At 40.0% G+C, this 21,027-nt stretch overlaps 1 protein-coding gene across 1 annotated transcript in view; it reads right to left on the bottom strand.

Moving 5' to 3' along the window:
• LOC146796776 (UNC93-like protein MFSD11) overlaps positions 1–21,027 on the bottom strand; it is a 90,295-nt gene that overhangs the window by 23,676 nt on the left and 45,592 nt on the right. Inside the window, exons 8-9 of the mRNA XM_085629493.1 lie at positions 16,981–17,039; positions 2,062–2,203 (exon numbers count right to left, since the gene is read on the bottom strand). Coding sequence (XP_085485619.1) covers positions 2,062–2,203; positions 16,981–17,039 — 201 coding nt within the window. The remainder of the gene's footprint in view (positions 1–2,061; positions 2,204–16,980; positions 17,040–21,027) is intronic.

The following is a 21,027-nucleotide window of genomic DNA, read 5'->3' as shown; positions in this document are numbered from 1 at the left end:
ACACAATCCCAACCCTCCTTCCCCAAAATGAAGACTCTTGTGCATTATTAGGAGCGACCTTCTGTAGTGGGCCAGGACCATTGTATATAGGTGCAAAGAAAGTAAGAAAGCATTGCAAACAGGAAGAAAGTTGTGCATCTCTCCTCATTTTCTTGACTCATCAGCCCATAATCCATCATCCCTGCTTATTCTTCTCATATTTCTCTTCCTGTAATTGACTGAATAACAGTAGTAACCCCACGATGCCCTGTACTGCTATTCGAATCACTATTCTTCTAAGCCCAACACAATCAATTAAGAACATTTCAGCTCTGACAACAACATACGTTTTTTGCAATAAATACAGCTCCATTTTAAAATGCATATTATTTATCCCTTTGAGACTAGGGGGAAACAACTTTCAATTTAATCTTCATAGGATCAACAATTCCCAGCCTTGACAAGAAGTATTTTTTCTTATTTGTTTATGTTTCTCTTCTTCCGCTCCCCTCACTCCACCCTCAGCCTTGTGAAGAGGGTCAGTGTTGGTCAAATATGCCTCCCCTGCCACGCCCTTCTATTCAAAGATGAGATGTCACATCTCCTGTCTACCATCATGGCTCGTTACGTCTAACCTACCCAACCCTAAGGAAGGGAAAATACAAATAGAGAAAAACATCTATAGGTACACCTCCACTTTTCTTTTACAGCCAAATGTTTAGTCATCTATGGAGAAGGCGTATCCCTAATGTTTTTTCAGATCTTCTTAAACTAACCGCGGTTCAAAAAGTATCTCCATAACCATTTACTTTCAATGTATACACAGAAACAACCATAACTGGAATTGTCAACTGCTTACTTCTGTTATAAATCTCCTCACATGCTTTCACCTACTGACATTCAACACCATTGGTCAGAAAAAATAGAAGAGCAACACCCAAGAGAGGTTATTATCTGATGTTTCTCAGGGTTAATCACAAATATAATGCCTTTTAGCAGGAACGTAGCATGCACGGGCGGCCCCCAGCTTTTGGATGGTTAAATGGTAGTGTATGTGCTCTGACAATGGGGCGATGGGTGTTGCTTGTCTTGAAAGCCCCCCCAACACTAACTTTATTAATATGACAATTTCAATTGTACACGGACCCTGAGAAGAAATTATAGCCTCTTCTTGAATACCAAAGATCCTCAAATTTATATTGCAAGACCTTTTCCCCAAGTTTGCATTTGTTTAGCAGATCTTTTAAATGACTCTTTTTATTTGTCCCCAAGGTTATCATGAGCACCTCATATGTTGTGACTGGACTCGGCTCTGGATAGTCCTCCAGTGAAGGAATGTGTCTTTTCTTCTAGGAGGTTTGCATTGCTGTCCCATTTTTCAAGCCAGAAGACACTCTCTTCTTGTGCAAATTTATATTCCCTGACTACTTTCAAAATGGCATGGAGCTATTTTGCTTGTTGAGTTTCTCTTTTGGAAGAATAGGGAGACATGTGGGTCATCTGAGCCTTCTTACTATGAGCCTCCTTATGAAATTCAGAGAAGGAGTAAGTGCCAACTTCCTCACTTATGTCTATCTGAAGCGAGTTACTGTCATCTCCGAGAGAGGACTGGGGGAGTTGTGAAAACCTTGATGGAAATCTAAAACCATAAAATGCACGGCTGCGTTCACAATTAAAAACACAGCATTGGGAACAGCAGTTTACACTTCTAGAAAAGCATGCTCTGCATGTCCATCCTCATCTATTATCTAATTGAGCAGGGGATGTACACAGTAGCTCTGTTCAGAGGTTTCAAGGCGTAGAAATGTATAATGCTATGTAGAATTTTCAGCACATGTAATAGCTGGCAGTCTTAGAGGTTGCAATGTTGACAGTCAAATGACTGCAATATCCTAAAATCCTGTTCAGAAGGCACAATAAGTTAATTTATTTTTCAACAACGATTTTGATTCAATTAACCTGCTGACTTTACTTCCTAGCAATGTCATTGCAGCACCTTTTCAACAACAAAAAAGAACAAAAGTGGCAATCCAATCAACCAATGTAAGTAATCCCTGAATGGGGTGGCTTGATCGTGCTTACATTACTTCAGCCTCCAAAAGGAGGTCTTCGCCTTCGTTAAGGGGCTCTTCTTGGCTTTCCGGCTTCTGGAGACATACAAAGAGAGCCGTCCCCACCAGGGAAATGATGGAAAGAGTTCCTAACAAGGTCCTTCGGTCCTTATCTAGTTCAAAGAAGAGAGGAAATATCAATCATTGGGAAAGGTTCACCCCAGACTGGACAAAGCTGTATCAAATGTTTGCAGTACTCGAGTGACGTCAAGGAGAGTAAAAGGGGACATTCATACATGGTGTTTGCATAATGAAGGCTAAAATGAACCATTATAATACCAAGACAGAGAGGATGTGTGAAGCATATGAAAGAATGGAAAACTATAACCTCAGAAAAACAAAGAAAAAGAAAGAAAGGCAAAATGACACTTTTTAATTTGAACTTATCTTGGTTTTCCAGGAGTTTTGCTGCACTAGGATGTCAGCTATAGGTTTTTTTTTTCAGGGTCGGTCCCCAGGGCATATTTCTGTGTTTATCAGTATTCTTACAGCTCTTCCAGGAATGTGAATCTCCAATTGCTCTCTCTCTCTCTCTCTCTTACATCTGCAATCTCAAATGCAAGAATTATGCGGCAGCGGCTCATCCGTGGAGCCAGCAGATGAAAGAGTGAGAAGAAACACCGAGCAGCCAGCAATAAATTGTACTTGCTGCTCAGTGACAAAGATGTGTCAATCTATGGTTTTGAGGGGGTGGGCGAGGATGGCCCTTGGCCCTGCGCATGTGTTGGCTGGGCGAGGTTTTCCCGACTTCGAGGCATAAATCAGGGCAGTGACAACACACTGGTGGGTGCGGTGAGTGTGTTACTACTGAGACTCCTGTTGAGTTTGTTGTGATGGGTGGTCTGGGGTCTGGGGGAGGAGTCCAGCAGCTTCCTTCCAGGTTCTTCTACAGTGTGGGTTAATAATTCATGCCACTGTAGTCCAGTCACCAGGCCCGGGAAGAAAAAGTATGTAGATGAGTGAGTTTTGTGTGAAGTTTTGGCCTGCTGTGGTTCATCCTGCCTTCCCTTGCGTGAAACCCTCTTGTTCTCAGACCTACAGTAGCAGCACACATGGCATCTAGTACATGTTATTGTAGAACGTGGCATGCCAGCTAGGCCTTGGGTTCCTTCACCTACTGGCTTTGCCAATGCTTGTTGTGTTTAGAAACGGTGAGATTAAGGGGCACATGCATCAAAGTTAGGAATTACGAGTCCTTAATAACGATTATTAGGGAATCGCTATTAAGGAGTCTCAATTACCTATGCATGTAGGTTTTGCAATAAAAATTGTGATTCCTACATATGCCTTAATAGCGAATTGCAAATTGCGATTCGCTATTTAGAAATGGCTTACCATTCATTCCTATGGGCCTAGAGGCTCATTGGAATGAATGGGATTGCATTCGCAATTTGCGAGTACCAAATAGGTACTCGCAAATTGTGATTGCAATTTCAAGGGTGCAAGGGGGCCAAAAGGCCACCCTGATGCACCCCCAAAAACAGGTAAGTATGTACATGTGGTGCACACACATTTCTTTTTTTTTGTGCAGATTTTTATAGTGAGAATTCGACCGGTAGGTTTTGGAGTGCTTTACATGAGCACCAGTTAAATTACAGAAGGACACAAACATTTTTTGGTAGGCACGGGGAGATTAGGTGATTTGCCCAGAATCACAGGATGTGGAATCGACCCAGAGGCTCGAACCTTGGTTTCCCAGCTCCAAAGTTGGCAGTCTAGCCTTGAGACCACATCCTCTCCCCTAAGAGCATGTGTTTTTTAGCATTTTTCAAAGGAATTGCAAATTACCATCAACTTGAAGTTGATGGTAATTTGCTATTCCAAATTGCGAAAACACAGTTTGCGAATGCATGATGCATCGCATTTAGGGAATCACAATTTGCTATTCCCTAACTGCATTCTTAATTAAGGGGCTTGCAAAAAATTGCAAATTGCAAAAAAGGTACATGCATCTGCAAAGGCCATTTTGCAATCGCAAACGTCCAGTTTTTGCGATTCGCACTGTTTGCGATCGCAAAATGGTTTGATGCATGTGCCCCTAAGTGCGTTATTCATAATCGCAAAATGTGGAACTGTGGTGTAAAATCCACCCTTTCAATCCCTTTTTCCCCAGCTTCAAGGTCAGACACCCTAACCGTTAAGCCACATCCTGTCTCCTTCGGGCTCCATCCATTGCTCACCTTTAGACTGAGCACAAAGCCAGTCAGGAAAGTAGAAGCTATACATGTACCAGCTCTGATAAAGCATCCTGAACCTATGGCGACCATGTAAAATAACGCAGAGGGGAGCAATACTCATTTGTGAGAGTAGTTACTCACCAGCTGTCTGTTATAGATTTATATTATTGACTTTACAGCGCCATCTCCTGGCCGGATGCGGGACGGCCTTTGAGTGTTTTGTTAAACTGTAAAGAAAACATGCAGATGTCCACTTGAGGACGTTCTTGACGTGTTGGAGGTCGCCCACAACTTCTTTTTCATATTATTAGGGTCTTATATGGAGTGTCCTCAGCCCCCTAAAAGGCATTAGAAAGCTTTATAAAGAGAAACGGGTGTATAAGAGTAGGATTAGGGCATGCGCTGACTCATACTGGCAAATTTAGCTTTAAACGGCATCAAGTCTGGGACATCAATTTAAAGCAAGAATAATGAAACAGGTATGAAGCAAACTTAAACATAATTATACAACATGAGATTTCTAAAACACAACATCACAATATAACCTTATATCCCTCTTCCAAGTGCTATGGCCCTGAACCCAAGTTATAGGCTCAAGCTGCAGGGCAGGCCCTATAACGATGGAGAGTGCCTTTAACAACCTGTATAGCCTGAGGCAGGAGGGCTACAAGACTATTACAACATTCCACGCACTGAGGGTAGAATGTTCTAAATTAAAAAGGGAGAAACATGAAGACAAACATTGGAATGTTGAAGGCTTATACCAGCCATAATTAGCCCTGGGTCATTATTATCTATTGTCTTCAATGGAGCTCTCAACATTCTAATGTTCTACTGCATGGACAATTTTTGGAAATATTTTGAGGCTGAGATACGTGGTTGTACAGCCTCTTACATTTCTGTTCAGAGATGAGAGCATGAGCATGGGAGCAAGGTATGAGGAGTATGTTGAGAGCTTAGGTGTAATGCAGGAAGATGTGGTTCGTGGATGTGCTACGAGCGACAAGAAGTAGACAGTTTAAGGCATTCAACAAAGATTTAATGAGATTGGATTTCTTCTTTCTGGCAATGAGTCGATAACATAGTGAAGGACAGCTTTGGGAGGTGCAAATCAGTACTTGGGGAGTCCAGTAAGTACAGCAGTGCTGTACTTAATTCTCGAGATGACCGATAAAACTGGATCAAGGCACACTTAGCAGTTCCTTTGATGTGTGCGCCCAGGCTAAGCTTAGACCTTAGACCATTGTGACCCTTTGGGATTTGGCTGAGGTGATAACTGCTTAGAGTTTCTAGTTTCTCCTGTCATTGTGGTGTTAGTCTGCTGTTGGATTTGGAGGAAACAACAAGAAATTCAATTTTCTGAGTGTTCAGTTTCATGTGGAGCAATTATTTTGGTATATCAGTTAGGCAGTTTATTAGGATTGGGAAGTTATGGGGGCTTCCGAGCTTCAGGAAGACCTGAGTGTCATCCACATACTTTCCTCGATACTCGAAGTTGGCACCATCGCCACAATATGGGTAAGCCATTGAGGGCCTTATTTATAAAGGCCTTCATCACTTTTGCGCTGCCATTGCATCACTTTTAGTGACGCAGCAGCGGCGTAAATAATGTGCCATGTTGCACCATGCTGTGCCATCTAGGCAGATGCATCACTTCGTAAGCCTCTGTGCTGCATTATACCTGCATCAGGTATAATGTATGCAGGGTGGGCGTTCCCCCACAAGAAAGGGTCGCAGGAGTGGCATAGAGAAATCTATGAGATTTCTCTTCGCCACTTCTAGGACGTCAATGCGTCAAAACCTTATGGCTGCTTCATGGCAGGAGTAAGGGTGACACTGGCCCTTTCACATGGGGCTTGCCCCATGTGAAAGGAACATTGCTGGAGTTGAGTCACACTTCCGACACAACTCCAGCAATGCGCTACTTTTGCTGGAATGACGTATCTGTCATTCCTCGCGACATGATGCATCATACTGTAAATATGACGCATCATTGGTGTTGCAATGAGGGTGCACAGAGAAGTGTCGCAACGCTGCTTTCACGCAGCGATGCGACACTTCTCATAAATGAGGCCTGAATATCTACAGAATATGGGTACACCATTCAATATCTCCAGAACATGGGCACGCCGCTGAATTTCTCCACAATATGGGTACGCCATTGAATTTCTCCACAATATGGGTACGTCATTAAATAGCTCCAGAATATTGGTACGCCACTGAATATGTCCAGAATATGGGTATGCCACTGAATTTCTCCACAATATGGGTAAGCCATTGAATATCTCCACAATATGGGCATGCCACTGAATTTCTCCACAATATGGGTACGCCATTGAATTTCTCCACAATATGGGTACGCCATTAAATAGCTGCAGAATATTGGTATGCCACTGAATATGTCCAGAATATGGGTATGCCACTGAATTTCTCCACAATATGGGTAAGCCATTGAATATCTCCGGAATATTGGTACGCCATTCAATATGTCCAGAATATGGGTATGCCACTGAATTTCTCCACAATATGGGTATGCCATTGAATTTCTCCACAATATAGGTACGCCATTGAATAGCTCCAGAATATTGGTACGCCATTCAATATCTCCAGAATATGGGTACGCCACTGAATATGTCCAGAATATGGGTATGCCACTGAATTTCTCCACAATATTGGTAAGCCATTGAATATCTTCAGAATATGGGTTAGCCATTCAATATCTCCACAATATGGGTTCACCATTTAATATCTCCAGAATATGAGTAAGCCATTGAATATTTCCACCATATGGGTAAGCTATTGAATATCTCTAGCATAAGGGCATGCCATTGAATATCTCCACAATATGGGTAGGCTATTTAATATCTCCACAATATGGGTACGCCATTGAATATCTCTACAATATGAGTAAGCCATTGAATATCTCTACAATATGGTTAAGCTATTGAATATCTCCAGAATATGGGTAAGCCATTGAATATCTCCACAATATGGGTAAGCCATTGAATAGTTCCAGAATAAGGGCATGCCATCGAATATCTCCACAATATGGGTAAGCTATTGTATGTCTCCAGATTATGGGTACTCCATTGAATATCTCCATAATATGGGTAAGCCATTGAATATCTCAACAATATGGGCACGCCACTGAATTTCTCCACAATATGGGTACGTCACTGAATTTCTCCACAATATGGGTACGCCATTAAATAGCTGCAGAATATTGGTATGCCACTGAATATGTCCAGAATATGGGTATGCCACTGAATTTCTCCACAATATGGGTAAGCCATTGAATATCTCCGGAATATTGGTACGCCATTCAATATGTCCAGAATATGGGTATGCCACTGAATTTCTCCACAATATGGGTATGCCATTGAATTTCTCCACAATATAGGTACGCCATTGAATAGCTCCAGAATATTAGTACGCCATTCAATATCTCCAGAATATGGGTACGCCACTGAATATGTCCAGAATATGGGTATGCCACTGAATTTCTCCACAATATTGGCAAGCCATTGAATATCTTCAGAATATGGGTTAGCCATTCAATATCTCCACAATATGGGTTCACCATTTAATATCTCCAGAATATGAGTAAGCCATTGAATATTTCCACCATATGGGTAAGCTATTGAATATCTCTAGAATAAGGGCATGCCATTGAATATCTCCACAATATGGGTAGGCTATTTAATATCTCCACAATATGGGTACGCCATTGAATATCTCTACAATATGGGTAAGCCATTGAATATCTCTACAATATGGTTAAGCTATTGAATATCTCCAGAATATGGGTACACCATTTAATATCTCCACAATATGAGTAAGCCATTGAATATCTCCACAATATGGGTAGGCTATTTATTATCTCCACAATATGGTTATGCCATTGAATAGCTCTACAATATGGGTACGCCATTGAATAGCTCTACAATATGGGTAAGCCATTGAATATCTCCACAATATGGGTAAGCCATTGAATATCTCTACAATATGGGTAAGCCATTGAATATCTCCACAATATGGGTAAGCCATTGAATAGTTCCAGAATTAGGGCACGCCATCGAATATCTCCACAATATGGGTAAGCTATTGTATGTCTCCAGATTATGGGTACTCCATTGAATATCTCCACAATATGGGTAAGCCATTGGAAATCTCCACAATATGGGTGTGCCATTTAATATGTCCAGAATATGAGTAAGCCATTGAATATTTCCTCAACATGGGTTAGCTATTTAATATCTCCAGCACATGGGTACGCCATTTAATATCTCTACAATATAGGTACGCCACTGAATATGAAAGCAGCTCAGCATCCGTAAACTCTTCCACCTTCGAGAAGTTAGGAGGGTAGCAAACGCAGTCATCAAGGTGCAGACAAGTATGTAAGGTGTGTCTGTTGCAGGTTAAGATGGCTTCAGATTGACATGTTTTTCGCAGGATGTCCCCTTCTTTATGGAGGGTGGCATTGATGTTAAAGATTAGCTACATACTCACAGAAAAGGTGCCCTCCAATTAATTTGAGGTATAGAGGAGGGGGAAAAGATAAACAAATGTAGAAAAAACCTCTTGTCAGACCTATCTCATTTCAACAATGGTGATCACTCAGAAATGAACAATTCCCCATAAACCAAATCTCATCATTTATGATTTTTCTCTTAATTTTATTATTTATCAAAACATTTGTTTATTTGTTTTTTTACATATATATTTTTTTTAACTCATGTGATCATAAAAACATTTACAAATACAGACAAATTCATATGAACATTTATATTTGATTGAACATCAGAGGATCAAGTCTCTCAGTTGTGATAAACCCCATACAAAACCATCAAACTTCCATTCTCACCTTTCATTCTCATCATACATACTATCAACCATACCACACAAAAAGTGACAATAAAATACACATCTATAGGATGGGATCCTACTAGCTGTAACTCTCTAGCATGATTTTAGATGTCGAGTTTGGCATTCAAAAGTCTGTTCAATTGTTCCTGATTGATTCTTCTTTTGTCTGAATCTTAAGTAGGATTCCCAGATGTGTAATGCAAGGTATACGCACGTTTCGGTGAAAAAACAATTTTACATCACCTTCTTCAGGACCAAACAAATATCTCTTTACGTCTGTATAGTGGCCTGGGGGTTCTGTTGTTTGACGTAGGGTTGTCTCAGGTGCAAAAGAAGTTCTTTATCCTCCTGATTGAGATCCTCAAAAATGTTTACTACCAGGAAATCAAATTTCCCTAATAGTGTGTTCTATTCTGGGGAAAAGGTTCTCTGATTAGTCAAAGTCCAGTCTAGTCATGTACTCAGATTATTATGGACACATAATAATCTGAGTACATGACTAGACTGGACTTTGACTAATCAGAGAACCCCAGAATAGAACACACTATTAGGGAAATTTGATTTCCTGGTAGTAAACATTTTTGAGGATCTCAATCAGGAGGATAAAGAACTTCTTTTGCACCTGAGACAATCCTACGTCAAACAACAGAAACCCCAGGCCACTATACAGACGTAAAGAGATATTTATTTGGTCCTGAAGAAGGTGATATAAAATTGTTTTTTTCATCGAAACGTGCGTAGACCTTCCATTACACATCTGGGAATCCTACTTAAGATTCAGACAAAAGAAGAATCAATCAGCAACAATTGAACAGACTTTTGAATGCCAAACTCGACATCTAAAATCATGCTAGAGAGTTACAGCTAGTAGGATCCCATCCTATAGATGTGTATTTTATTGTCCCTTTTTGTGTGGTATGGTTGATAGTATGTATGATGAGAACAAAAGGTGAGAATGGAAGTTTGATGGTTTTGTATGGGGTTTATCACAACTGAGAGACTTGATCCTCTGATGTTCAATCAAATATAAATGTTTATATGAATTTGTCTGTATTTGTAAATGTGTTTATGATCACTTGAGTTTAAAAAAATATATATGTAAAAAAAAACAAATAAACATAAATGTTTTGATAAATAATAAAATTAAGAGAAAAATCATAAATGATGAGATTTGGTTTATGGGGAAATGTTCATTTCTGAGTGATCACCATTGTAGAAATAAGATAGGTCTGACAAGAGGTTTTTCTACATCAGCGGTCCCATATTGTCTTGGGTCAGAATAATGGTAAATGTGTGTTCTGGCCAGAAGATGACGCTCTGCACGTACACCACCTATAAATGTTGCAATGCCTTGTTTCACCGCTCTGAACCATGCTTGCTATTCTGCTTAAAGGAACAATGTTTAATAAACAGAAGAATGAACCTGGATACTCCTGCATGAACATTATCACAATGTCCTTTAACTCAGAGTGGAGTCTGGCCTGCCCTACATTCATACTACCAGAGGTCTCCTGGCATACAGGATATGGAAGATATTCCCGCCTGAGGTTTGCAATAGATTACATGCAGCTTGTAGACAGACGCCCTTGCAATCAGGCTTGTGAATCTCTACCAAAACCCACCAAAACCCACCTCATAGCTGAAGGAGCATAAGGTTTTAAGAGCAGTGGATCAGGGCTGCTTGAGAGCAGATGCACTGGAACAACTTAGTAAGGGCAGGAGAGAACTGCATTTTTCTCTTGCTAATGAGTCTGTGCCAGATTTATACTGCCGTGGCACTGCGTGTGGGAACAAATTCAGCAGGGGTTTGGCTAATGGAATTAACATAGGACCACTCATTCCGTCTTTCGTGAAGTGCTGAGGATAGTTCATTTTACAGTAGAAGTATAATGTTTTTATCTACAGCAGTGATGTCATTTAATGTAATTTTTTCAGTGACGTAGGTATTGCGACGGCATTTCCTGGCATGGGGAGCAACAGTAATGTTACATCATGTTCTGTGATGTCCTCTGGGTAGAAGTTTGCAAAAGGTCACACCAATGTGGTTCAAAATGGAAGACCATATGATTTCCCTTCCAATACTCCTATACTTTTTAAAAACTTTTTATTGAGTTTTGACCTTATAACACACCTAAGCTTGGTACAGAGCCAGCAGTAGAAATTACAGAATCTACGCAATTTACAATACATTGCCACATATTTGGCACCACAGACACCAATACTCCTATCAATGTGATGACATTGCTCCAGTCAGTATACCCTTTGTTGTAGGAATCTCATTACATGGTGCAGGGAAAGCCCCATGAGCTGTGAAAATCATGGTTATCTCACTCATGTTGAAGCTATCGTGATCGCTACTACGTGACTCTAGCGTCTTGACATTCTTGACAATCACATCTTTAAGCAGTGGTGTTGGTGACAAAGGGAAGACAAACATGCCTTACCTATGCACTTTTGTATATTATTATAGCCCTTCTCAATCATCCTTTTAGGGGGTAAGTAAATTCATAACATCATCATTTGCAATTTTTGGCTAGTTGTTACGTAACATGTGTCGGAAAGTGTGATCTAGCAAATATATCTATCGTAAGGTCTTCCTACAACTCACATTAATACTGGTGCTGAAAACCTTCAATGTGGCACACCGGCTCATCCATTCTGGAAGCATGAAGTGTGCCCTATGACGATAAATGTATTTCACAAAGTGTTCTCTGGTAATTGCCTTGCTGGTCACCAGAGTCCAGATCACTGCTCTCTGGCCAAGAATACTGAGAGGAAGACGTGGATCTACCTTGCTGGTATTTCCTGTATAGCTGGAACAAGCAGCATCCCTGAACCCTGTCAGAGGAACATCTGCTGTGACAGTGTCTTGTAGAGATGGCACCCTGCATGACAATTCTTTGTGTAGGTTTTCCTTTTTCCACCTTCTGGAAAATTGCTTCACCCATCAGGACACAATCTCTGATTCTTCAGATTTCCATTGGTTAATTCTTCAGCCTATTTTCTATGGGCACGTCCGTGCTCCTGATATCAGTGGTTTCAATATCAACAAATGGTGCCCATTAAGACCTTGGCTGCGGATGATGTGACATGTACAAATGACCAATGATGTCTCTGACGTCTCCCAAAAATGAGATTCTTGATCACTGTTCCAAGATACCTAGCTAAGAAACTTCAATGGTACATGCCTGGAAGATCTTTACGGTATGGTACCAAATCGTACCTTGTTCGGCCACGTATTCGAACCTCCCGAAATGGTGGCCGATCATTCTCTTATTTGGCCCCTATGCTCTGGAATAAGCTATCATCACACCTCCCATCCATAGATGCTTCCGAAGAGAACTAAAAACCTGGCACTTTTCCCAGTAAGCTTGCTTTCGCTGTCCTTTGCTCTTGTCCTTTTGCTGTAGCCCAGCGCCATGAGACCTCCCCGGTGATATGTGCGCTTAACAAGAACATTTGACATTGACATTGACATTGACTGTTAATCAAGCATCTCAGGCAAATTTATTATAGTGTGTGTTCCTTGAGGACGTGCTATACTCGAGCCAGAGCTTAACCAGTGTAACCAACAAGTAGATCTGTAAAACACCCTCTTGTAAAGTGGAGCCCTCTACAGATAGACATTTAGAGAACACTCTTGACGCTAACTTGAAGGTTACACCAGTGCCTTGGATTGACACTGCTTTTTCCTATTGTGAAACAAATTGAACTGTGTACAATATTTGATTATTTCTACTACAAACAAAACATTGCAATGACATGGAGTATTTCATACCCACAAGTGAGCTTGAATTCCAAAAACAGATATTCAGAGTTGATTAGGTACTAAACAGTAGCTCTAAGCTACCTAAATGGTGGAATTGTTCTCTGAATTAGAAGGGAGAATCAATGATGTTGTATGTCTCCCCAGCTAGTCGCAGTATGCAGCACGTCCAAAATTGTATATGTTGCCTAAAATTCACAAAAATTTGACTAAACCATCTTTTTGACCAATAGTTTCAGCATGCGGCTCAATCTCTGAACCCATCGGTAAATACTAGGATTACTTCTTACAGCCAATTGTACAACATCAAACATCGTACCTCAAAGATACAACTGATCTTTTGAACACTCTCCAAAACCTGAATTGTGATCACATCAATGACTGGTGCTTATGCACAGTGGATGTTACTGCCCTGTACACATCTATACCACACAAAGATGGATTAGACGCTATAGAATGGGCTTTAATGCAGATCAGCGACATAAAGGCAGAAAAGATATTTCTTCTAGAATTGCTTCATTTTGCATTATTCCATAGCTACTTTGAATGGAAAGGCATATTTTATGCCCAAAACACCGGTACGTCTATGGGATTTACGGGGGCACCCTCGTATGCCAATATCTTTATGTCCAAATTTGAATATGAACACATCTTGAACAATGTTACATGGTCTCAACATCTGATTTTATATAAGCGCTACATTGATGACATATTGATAATTTGGAAAGGTGATCCGAAGCTCCTGGAAGACAATATTGGTGATCTTAACCACATTCATGATCGCATTAAATTTACCCATCTGATCAATAAATCTCAAATCAATTTCTTGGATGTATCGATACAGATTCATGAAGGGCACATTAAAACTAATGTACACATCAAAGCAACAGACAGAAACAACAGTTTGCATTTCAGTAGTTTCCATCAATTTGCACTTAAAAAACACTTGCCATATTCTCAATTCATTCGACTTAAGAGAATAACTTCTGATCCTCAAGACACCAGTGAAATCATCCATAAATTCTCCAATAAATTTCGAGATAGAGGATATCCTGACCATATTCTTGAACAAGCACGTCTGAGATTGGAAACTATAGGTCGCACTGATTTATTGAAACACACAGAGAAACTGCAAACCAATCGTCTAGTTTGTGTTTTGAAACATTCTACTCAGTCAACATCGATCAAATCAACCATCACAAAACATTGGGATATTATAAAAACTGAACCTGATCTCACTCATCTCTTTCCGCAGCCTCCAATTTTTTCCATGCAAAGATCTAAGAACCTTAAAGAATTGTTGTCGAAACAATCAATGATTTCCAAAAAGTCATTTAAAGGTATGCAAAAATGCATGAATTGCATTCATTGCAACAATGTAATGACAGGTGCTGTCTTTTATCACCCTACCAAAGGATATAAAATCAATTTACAGCATTCAAGTACTTGTGACACCATGAACGTGATTTATGCCTTAAAATGTCCGTGTGACAAGATTTATGTAGGTCGAACTGAAAGAAAGACACGCATAGGTGAACACAAGAGCAACATTCGTTTGATGAATGAGAAATCATCAGTCGCAACACACTGGAAAGAAGCAAGGCACAATATAGCGCAACTACGTTTCACTATTCTAGAAGCGCAAAAACCTTCTGGAGAGCATGATCCTGTTAAATCATTGGCACGTTCTGAATTTTTCTGGACCAAAAAATTGCAATCTCTCCAACCGATGGGATTGAATGACAGGATTGAATACAGTTGTTTTTTGTAAACAGCATTTACATGTGATATATCTGAATAATATCTTTTCACATGTTTGTTTGAATTTCTAATGTTTTCTAATGTTTTATTACATTCATGTGTATTAAGGCTGTCCAACTATGTTCTCTAGAAAATTTCATCATATTGGTTTAATTTAAGTATGTTTTTTATGTCTAGTAATTGTCACGCTGATCCGCTTTCTATTTCCACTGACCTTTGTTTCTTAATGGGTTACGTTGTTTCCGTCACGTACACGTCCCTAGCTGAGCAGCCATGCACAACTCTCATACTCGGTGAGTCTGTCACGCACAGTTTTAAATCTGAAGCGTATCTCTGCTTATCTCGGCACGAAATGGTTTTTTTATGCACCTGGTGAGGTGGCAGCTTAGAACTAAATCTCACAGTAATGAGTCTGTTGGAACTTGCGTAAAGATTATTTCATCCTTTAGACACTCCGGAACGTTTCTTTTTCATTTTGCAGCAACCGTTTTTTTACCACGTTATCTTTATTGGTCACGCGTTGTTTCACCAAACTATTACGCTCACGTTCTTCTACTTATTTTCACACATTCTTAGAAAGTATGTGAACTTTTGGGCATGTTGTAACGAGAGGTTTATTCTCTAATATGTACACGTTAATGAATTCAGTCATGAGGACAATGTAGCTGAATTGCTTCTTTTGTTGTTTTTTATAGCATTGATCAATGACCCCTGACGAAGGGTCTGGATTTGACCCGAAATGCATTGGGTTGTGATGAACTTATGTCAGCTATAGATGACGTTGATTTCTTCAGAATATTTTGATTTCAATTGAACTCCAATTGCATGGATAGAATGCAATAAAAAAAGTTTTTTGAAACACAGAACACTTTCATGAGCTTTGATAACTGAATTTATACATCGGTTTAAATTGAGTAGCAACTCGTTTGCTTTGTTTACAGTGCTCACACCAGAATGAGGGAGTTTCTCTTGATGCACTTTCGTTTATATTTTGGTATGTGACGATTTGGACGTTCGTCATGGTGTTCAGAGCACACTACTAAATCACTGTTTGAAAAAACGTTTAAATTTGAGTGCACGTTGGCCTTTAGGCAGTATGCAGCACTGACATCAGTTAACAAGCATTGTCAAAGGGAAGAGGTCTGGCTTTAAAGCAACTAAGCATGCAAACACGGGCATGCAGAAATGATCTTTCCATGCAATCGCATATTATAGACATACCTAACGGTTTTGTCAGTGTTTAGTTGTTGCTGATGGTGGTATTGGTGTACTAATGATGGTGCTGAGTTGGTGGAGTAGCATTGAAATGGCATTGGTACTGTTGTTCGTACTGGTCATGATGGTATGAAAAGTGGTGCGGTATTGTTTTGTATTGGCTGCACTGACAATGGTGAAAATGGTGGTCATGCTGGTTGTGATGGTATTGGTAGTGGTATGGGTGGTGATAGTATTGGTTTGTTGGTGGTACTATTGGGCTAGTTGTGAGAGTCAATCAGTCACTATGTGTACAATGACACAACTGAGTTAGGCTAACATTTGATTCATGAAAAAAGAATTGTCAAATTCCATCTGCATTAAAAACATGATTTCTGTTTACAATGCCTGTGTGGAATGAACACTTGAATGTGACATAAAGTGTGCTGGTTGAGTATACTTGCTATACGTAAAATTGCCCTTCTTGCATTGCGATGCAAGCACTCTATACGTCATGGAATGATACACCACACAGCCAACAGCATGTGGTAAGAGATAAATACTCCTCTTGGTGGTGCAATCACCCTTCCAATGTATATGTGAAATTGGAAGCAAAAGATTTGAAAAAAGCTCGAGCTGTCAATACTCAGACCTAAAAACCTAGGTCCATTGTGCTATTTTTCATTTGATGAAACATAACACATCTCTGTGAACTGCTAAAGGAAGAGTGTTATGAAACTCTGGTCTAAGAGGCTTTCCTGATGAAGGCTTGGCAACAACAATTACTTTAAAGAGATAACATGCTGACTTTTTAATACTACAAATGTATTTTACTCTTTGTCAAAACCTTATATAAAACAATATTCTAACAACTTCCCTTTTACTGCTGTACTCAGGATCCTTCGGGGAATCCCAGTGATCATCCACGTGCCTGCGTGGAAATTAAAGGAGTGTATACTGCCCAGGCATGAGGACATGTGTAGCCCTTCCACTGCCTCAGCCAGACTCATGGATTCAAACACTCTGGTCCTACATACCCCCAATTTACAATTACATTGCAGACCATGACACAATGAGGTAGCAAGTATGTGTTGGAAAACTAACTCCTGGTGTTTGTCTATACCTGAGATGCTGCTTTTTCCATCTAACGCCAGATAGACGTACAGGTTCCCAAAGACGGAGCTGAAATCAGAAGAAACACAAGGGTTATGAATAGCTGCTAAATGGACACAGGAAGTGGAGAAATAAGGTAGCTTCTGAAGAACTAATGCGTGGGAGGACTCACAGACTGAGTCAAAAAACCACAACCATTGTTCCCCCAAAGACAAGTGTGTTGTTGAAGCAGAAATTGGAAACAGCCTTTACAACGTAAGCATTAAAACGCATGCTATTACAGCGCATGTCGTTACAACGTGAAAGGCTTGTTGCAGGGGGTAGAAGGTGTTGGAGTTAACTTCAACACCTTCCCTACTGTTGCACACACTGGAGTTGGAATAGTAAATTATACTATTCCAACTTCCAGCGCACCCCGACAGCAAGTTGGGGTGAAGGTATGCGTTGTAACAGCATGCGTTGTAATGGCATGCGTCGTAAAGTCATACATTCGGCAGAAACAGTCCATTACTACACCACCCTGAGCATTATTGTGAGTCACAGGAGCTGGTTACAAAAAAGTTGTCTAGTAGTGTAAAAAACGTCGGTGCTTATTTAGCGCTTGAAGGATGTACTGCATTCATCCCGGGCAGTGGCGGGATGTGCTCTGCAGTTGTGGCACACTACAACCAGCTATTGTTATAGAGCGCCACCTACCTGGGAGAACTCTATGCCCTTTCAGAGGAGCCACGTCCATTGCGGCTCCTCTACAGGCACGGAACCTCTGATGCAGGGGCCATGCTCCGCGCGCCTGCACAGCAATGTTTTTCAAAACATAACTCCCAAAGCGGGAGCTAATGGGGCCAATTCACAAACTGCATTTTTTAGAATGTTTAGCAATACTACAATAGCACTAATAGCGTATCTCAAAATGCTGTTTACAAATCAATGTGCGGAGGTTCCTCCTCCACCTCTCCTATCTTTTTCTGTGTGGCAATCCTGACTGCAGAATCTCTGCACTTGTAAGTATAGGTTTTAGTAGTAAATGTAGGAGTGACAGGGAGGAGAAGCTGGAAAATGGGACATACTTACTACTAAAAGGGAGAGGTTAGGGGAGGTATAAATAGGGGTTAAGCATTAAGGGTAGGATTTGAGAGGGGTTTAGGAAAGGGATGTACACCCATCCACAAAAGAGTGAGCCATTCCTATTCACAAACTACACTTCTAATGATATCACAGCCAAAACTGACCCGAAACAAATGTAAATGTAAATGTACTTCAGCTTAGAACTGGAGTAAGTCCAGCACCACACATGGCCAACTACTCATACTGAAACACTCTACTATTTAAAATAATAACAGTAGGGACTTAAAATGAAACCCTATAGGAAATAATGGCAATTAAATTAAATGATTCAAAATAGTTTAAAAAGTTAATAAATAGAATTAAACATCATAGAAATTATCTAAAAATAAAACATGTTTTTATTTTATTTTAACATATTTTAATAACCTATAAATGTAGCTGTCTTTTTTATTAAAATATATAAATAAAAAACGTCAATATAGATTAGTTATAATTAATTCTACTTTTAAATAATTCTTTACATCACTTTTAATTATTAATAATAGATGATAAAAAATCATTATTTCTATTCTAGGTGGGATTTTTAAAATAGTTTAGACCTCATAAAAATAATTTCAATTCAATATTTTCAAAGTAAATATACTTTAAAATTTAAGTTAAATTACTAATGGTGCAACTTTTTCTTTTTTTCTACACTTACAATAAATATATAAAATTAGTATACAGTAATATTTAACATAAAAATATTTTCACTCTTTTTTTCAAGTTTAATTAACATTTTTACTTTTCTCTATACTTTACCATAGGGATATATCAAGCACAGGGCTGTTAGTCAAAGGTTTCCATTGACAGAGCTAGTGGGCTGCCAAACTCTAAATTAAGCCATTGTCTGGGGGAAGAGGTGGGTGTTTGAAAGGGAAGATGGGGCCTAGTGGGGGAGGTTTGGCCTAGTAGAGCTGATGGGTCTGATTGGAGCAAACAGGTTCTAGATGAGGGGATGGAATCCTATGGGATATGGTGTTTAGTGATGCTGATGGGTTCTATGGAAGTAGATGGCTTTATATGTAGAAAACGAGTTGTAGTGGAGGGTATGAGGCACAGTTCAAGCATGTTGTTGACTGGGAAATGGGGCGTATGCAAGGAGATGTCATCTTGCATTTGCGATTGGTGATAATGGGGGCGAAGTCTCAAAGTTTGACTAGGTTTTTAGTGGAGGAAATGTGAAATAGTTGTGGAGGTGTTGCCTAATGGAGGAGATGGGGTCTGGTGAAGGTGCTGAATTCCAGTGGAGGGGATAGCATCTGTTGGCAGAAAAGGGGGTCTAGCTGAGAAGATACATCCTAGCCTGGAGCGAGGGTTGGTCTTCTGGTTGAAATGTTATCTAATAAAGAACAGGCAATCTAGTGAAAATGTGATTTTGTGGATGAAATGCTACGTCGTTTTTTCAGTGGTGGTAGAACTAGGAGGCATTAGCCCTAACCTCAGTTGTATCACTTGAGTATCTTGCATAATTCACAGCAAATCACTTCATCTCACCATGACTCCATGCCTGCCACAATCTGAAGAGCTTTAAAGCTGCATGTGTCTATTATTAAATGTTATATTTAAAAAAATAGATATTTATATTTCCATCTAGTTTTTGTACGTGTGACTTGTAGTAAGAATCACAGAACATTTACATTTGCACTTGACCGTCTTCTTGTGAATTCCATTTGCACAAGAACATCTTAAAGCTACCCCTGTTCTATCCAGAATTGCTCCAGTAGACACCATGGTTATTATAGTATAAACACATGGGGTAAAATCATATTTACTTCTAGGGAATTGGCCCAAAGCTTCTACTGTCTAGTCTGCTTATACAATATCTGTACTAGAATAAAACTCAAATTGTGTAAACTACTGATATTTCATGAATTGACACTAGGGAGTTCATTTGTTTATTCTTTCACATCTTTCTCTGTTTAGGATCCTAAATCAGTTCCATGTAGTTGAAGCATTGCTGAATGAATCTATAAAAGCAGAAACTAAAAGAGAGAAATTCTGCAAATGTTCTAAGTGTTATCCTTTTCTCCAAGTTGCCAATTTTTCCTTATGCCAGGAGATTTCTTGCATCTCTATTTCCTCACAACTAGAACCTGACTTTAAACATACCACTATTTATCTTTTGAAACCCCATACACAGCCCGGTCAGTGCACTTCAGTTCTGTACCTCTGTCGGCACCGCATGCAGGTCTAGTATTCGATTCTAGAGAAGAGACGGCCAATGCATTTAAGTTCAATCTGTTATACCTCCAACTATTGTGGTTCTGGAGCCCACACACAGTTCTCCAGTAAAAGCTTACCTCATTAATGCCTTAAAAGAACGCCTCCTTGGAGTTATTTATGTATTCATGTATTCTCATATTATTTGCACTTTGTGCACTTCGAAACAAATCAACTCTATCATTCATAAAAAAAATGTCCTACTGATCCTAGGCATCCAAATACAAGAACTATTATAGACCAAGCTCCTGTGCCCTTAGACCCTCTGATGTCCGACTCTTCTAGACCCCCATATGACAGAAGACCCATTGAGATGGCATAGAGTTCCCAAAATCAGGTGCTAAAGGCTGGACCTCTTGAATTCACCCAGTACCTGAAGGTTGTGTCAAATGCCCAGATGTGTGCCCTTGGGTTTTCACTTAAATCAAGAGTAAGCTGTAGAAATGGTCGTGATTTACGTGTTTCGCAAATGCCTCTTATGTGTCTGGAGTAATCAGTGACGGGAGTACCAGGACTGTCGATGGTCGATTGGCTTCTAAGTGGTGAAAGTGCTGGGTGCACTTGCTCTGTGATAGGTTTAAGTGAATATGAGTGCATTGGGTGAACGTGGTAGACATGAAGGGGCGTGCATCAGGCGTCAGGGATTGACGCGGGGGAGCGCTTCTCCAGTTTGAATGGTAGAGGTGCAGAGGTCTGCATTAGTTGTGAGTGAAAGAGGAGAGGAGGCTTT

This window comes from Triturus cristatus, chromosome 10 (genome assembly GCF_964204655.1).
Source record: "Triturus cristatus chromosome 10, aTriCri1.1, whole genome shotgun sequence".
Taxonomy (NCBI): Eukaryota; Metazoa; Chordata; class Amphibia; order Caudata; family Salamandridae; genus Triturus; species Triturus cristatus.
This window is presented reverse-complemented; position numbering and strand designations above follow the sequence as displayed.